General features: G+C 54.6%; 1 protein-coding gene across 1 annotated transcript; it reads left to right on the top strand.

Moving 5' to 3' along the window:
- The first annotated feature begins 320 nt into the window (after window positions 1–320).
- Window positions 321–1,596, top strand: LOC133928592 (NDR1/HIN1-like protein 6). Its single transcript, XM_062375001.1, has one exon. It carries the CDS (start codon window positions 437–439, stop codon window positions 1,316–1,318), a length of 882 nt encoding a protein of 293 aa, XP_062230985.1. The 5' UTR covers window positions 321–436; the 3' UTR covers window positions 1,319–1,596.
- Window positions 1,597–1,984: the final 388 nt, after the last annotated feature.

Genomic DNA, 1,984 nt, shown 5'->3' with positions numbered 1-1,984 from the left:
AGTGTACTCGTGTCTCTACGAGTTAGATTAGTGTTTAAAAAATGTTTTCTACCAAATGAGATACGTAACCTTGAGCATAACGACAGCACCTACTCCTGATTAACCCCACTGAAAGCGGCTCCAAACGCTGAAGTCACTCTGGTAAGTGTTAATTACTAGACAATTAGCAGCAGCAGTGTTAATGATTAAGGGCAATTAGCAAAGTACCAAATCATTAGTTGAGGTCGAGCTATCGCGCGTAAGGTGACGCGTCTCTCTCTTTTCACCACGCGCTTGCTGTCTTCTGTTTCTCTCTCCTCCCCTGCCTTATTAGATCTCCCCGGCGTCCACGACCTCAAACTTCACAGGACAGGATCACACCCACACCACCACCAGCCGTGCCTCGACAAGCCTCGCCTCGCCTCCGCCCGCTGCGTGCTCGGCCACGGCGGCGCCAATGGCCGACCGCGTCTACCCCTCCGCCAAGCCCAACCCGCCACCAGTGGCGGTGGCAGCCAACGGCGGCGGCGCGCCGGCGTCTTTCCCACCGCCCAAGTCGCAGATGTACCAGCGCCCCATCTACCGGCCGCAGGCCCCTGCCAAGCGCCGGCGCGGCCGCTCCTGCCGGTGCAGCTTTTGCTGCTGCTTCTGCTGGGCGCTGCTGGTGCTCATCCTCCTCGCGCTCCTCGCCGCCGTGGCCGGTGGAGCCTTCTACCTGCTCTACCGCCCGCACCGCCCGTCCTTCACCGTCTCCTCTGTCCGCCTCGCCGCGCTCAACCTCACCTCCTCCGCCACCGCGCCCGTCCTCACCGACGTCATCACCCTCATCGTCACCGCCAAGAATCCCAACAAGAAGATCGTCTACCTCTACGACGTCTTCACCTTCTCCGCCACCACGGCCGCCAACGGCGTCCCGCTCGGGGACGCCACCGTGCCTGGCTTCACCCACGAGGCCGGCAACACCACCGTGTTCACCGCCACCATCACCGCCAAAGGGGTCACCGTCGACCCCAGCGGCGCCAGCTCCGACATCAAGAAGTCCGGCAGCTTCTCCATCGCCCTCGACGCGGAGACGCGCGCCGGAGTCAAGGTCGGCAGCCTCAAGACCAAGAAGATTGGCATCCAGGTTCACTGCGAGGGCATCAAGGTCACTCCCCCGGCCCCGGCCCCGGCCCCGCCGGCGCCGAAGAAGGTGAAGGGGAAGAACAGCACTGTCCTCGCACCATCTCCGGCTCCGTCCGCCGCAGACACGACGACAACGGCTTCGGCGACCGTGAGCACCGCCGCGCACTCGTGCAAGGTCAGAGTCCGTGTCAAGATCTGGAAGTGGACTTTCTAGGTGTAATGAAACGTAAACCGTAGGGGCTGGAGCGCGAAATTTTTCAGTAAAGTTTTTTTCGCTTTATTATACGTAATTTATTTATTATTTATATTGGAGCAGTAGGAACCATGCGTGCGTTGTGTCGGTGTAAATTCTCTCAAACATTTGTTTATTTTTCTTTAGAGTTTTTCTTGAAACATTTTTTCTGTCATTAATTACTGGGTCTATAATTTGGTGATCTGATATTGTACACTGTAATTCGAATCTATTAAAGTTTGCAATTGGTAGTCCTTCAACTTGGGGCGCCGCGTGACCGCGTGAAATAATACAACTCATCGAAAAACAATAAAGAAATGGCACTTCACCAAAAACAGTTGATTAGTGTAAGTGATGGTATTTTCTTCTCGAAAAAAAAAAGAGAGCAAAAGAAAGTGACGGCGTTGATTGGCGGGATGCCCGGGGCGACGACCAACGAGCGTCGGTACGGCTGGAATCAAGCAGTATGCTCCTATTTTTCCCTAAAAAATGTGGCTGAAATTATGGTAAATTAGATAATTAAAATCAAAAGAAATTAGCAAGCCTGTGAGACCAGTGGAAATCAGATCAAATAAAATGGACAGGATTGCCATGTGAAGGACAGCGCGGCGGGATTTGTTTTTCTAGGGTGACGGCCTGCGGCTCTCA

The sequence above is a fragment of the Phragmites australis genome, chromosome 9, assembly GCF_958298935.1.
Source record: "Phragmites australis chromosome 9, lpPhrAust1.1, whole genome shotgun sequence".
In the NCBI taxonomy this organism is placed as follows: domain Eukaryota; kingdom Viridiplantae; phylum Streptophyta; class Magnoliopsida; order Poales; family Poaceae; genus Phragmites; species Phragmites australis.
Note: the sequence above shows the minus strand (reverse complement) of the source record. Positions and strands in the feature narration are given on the sequence as shown.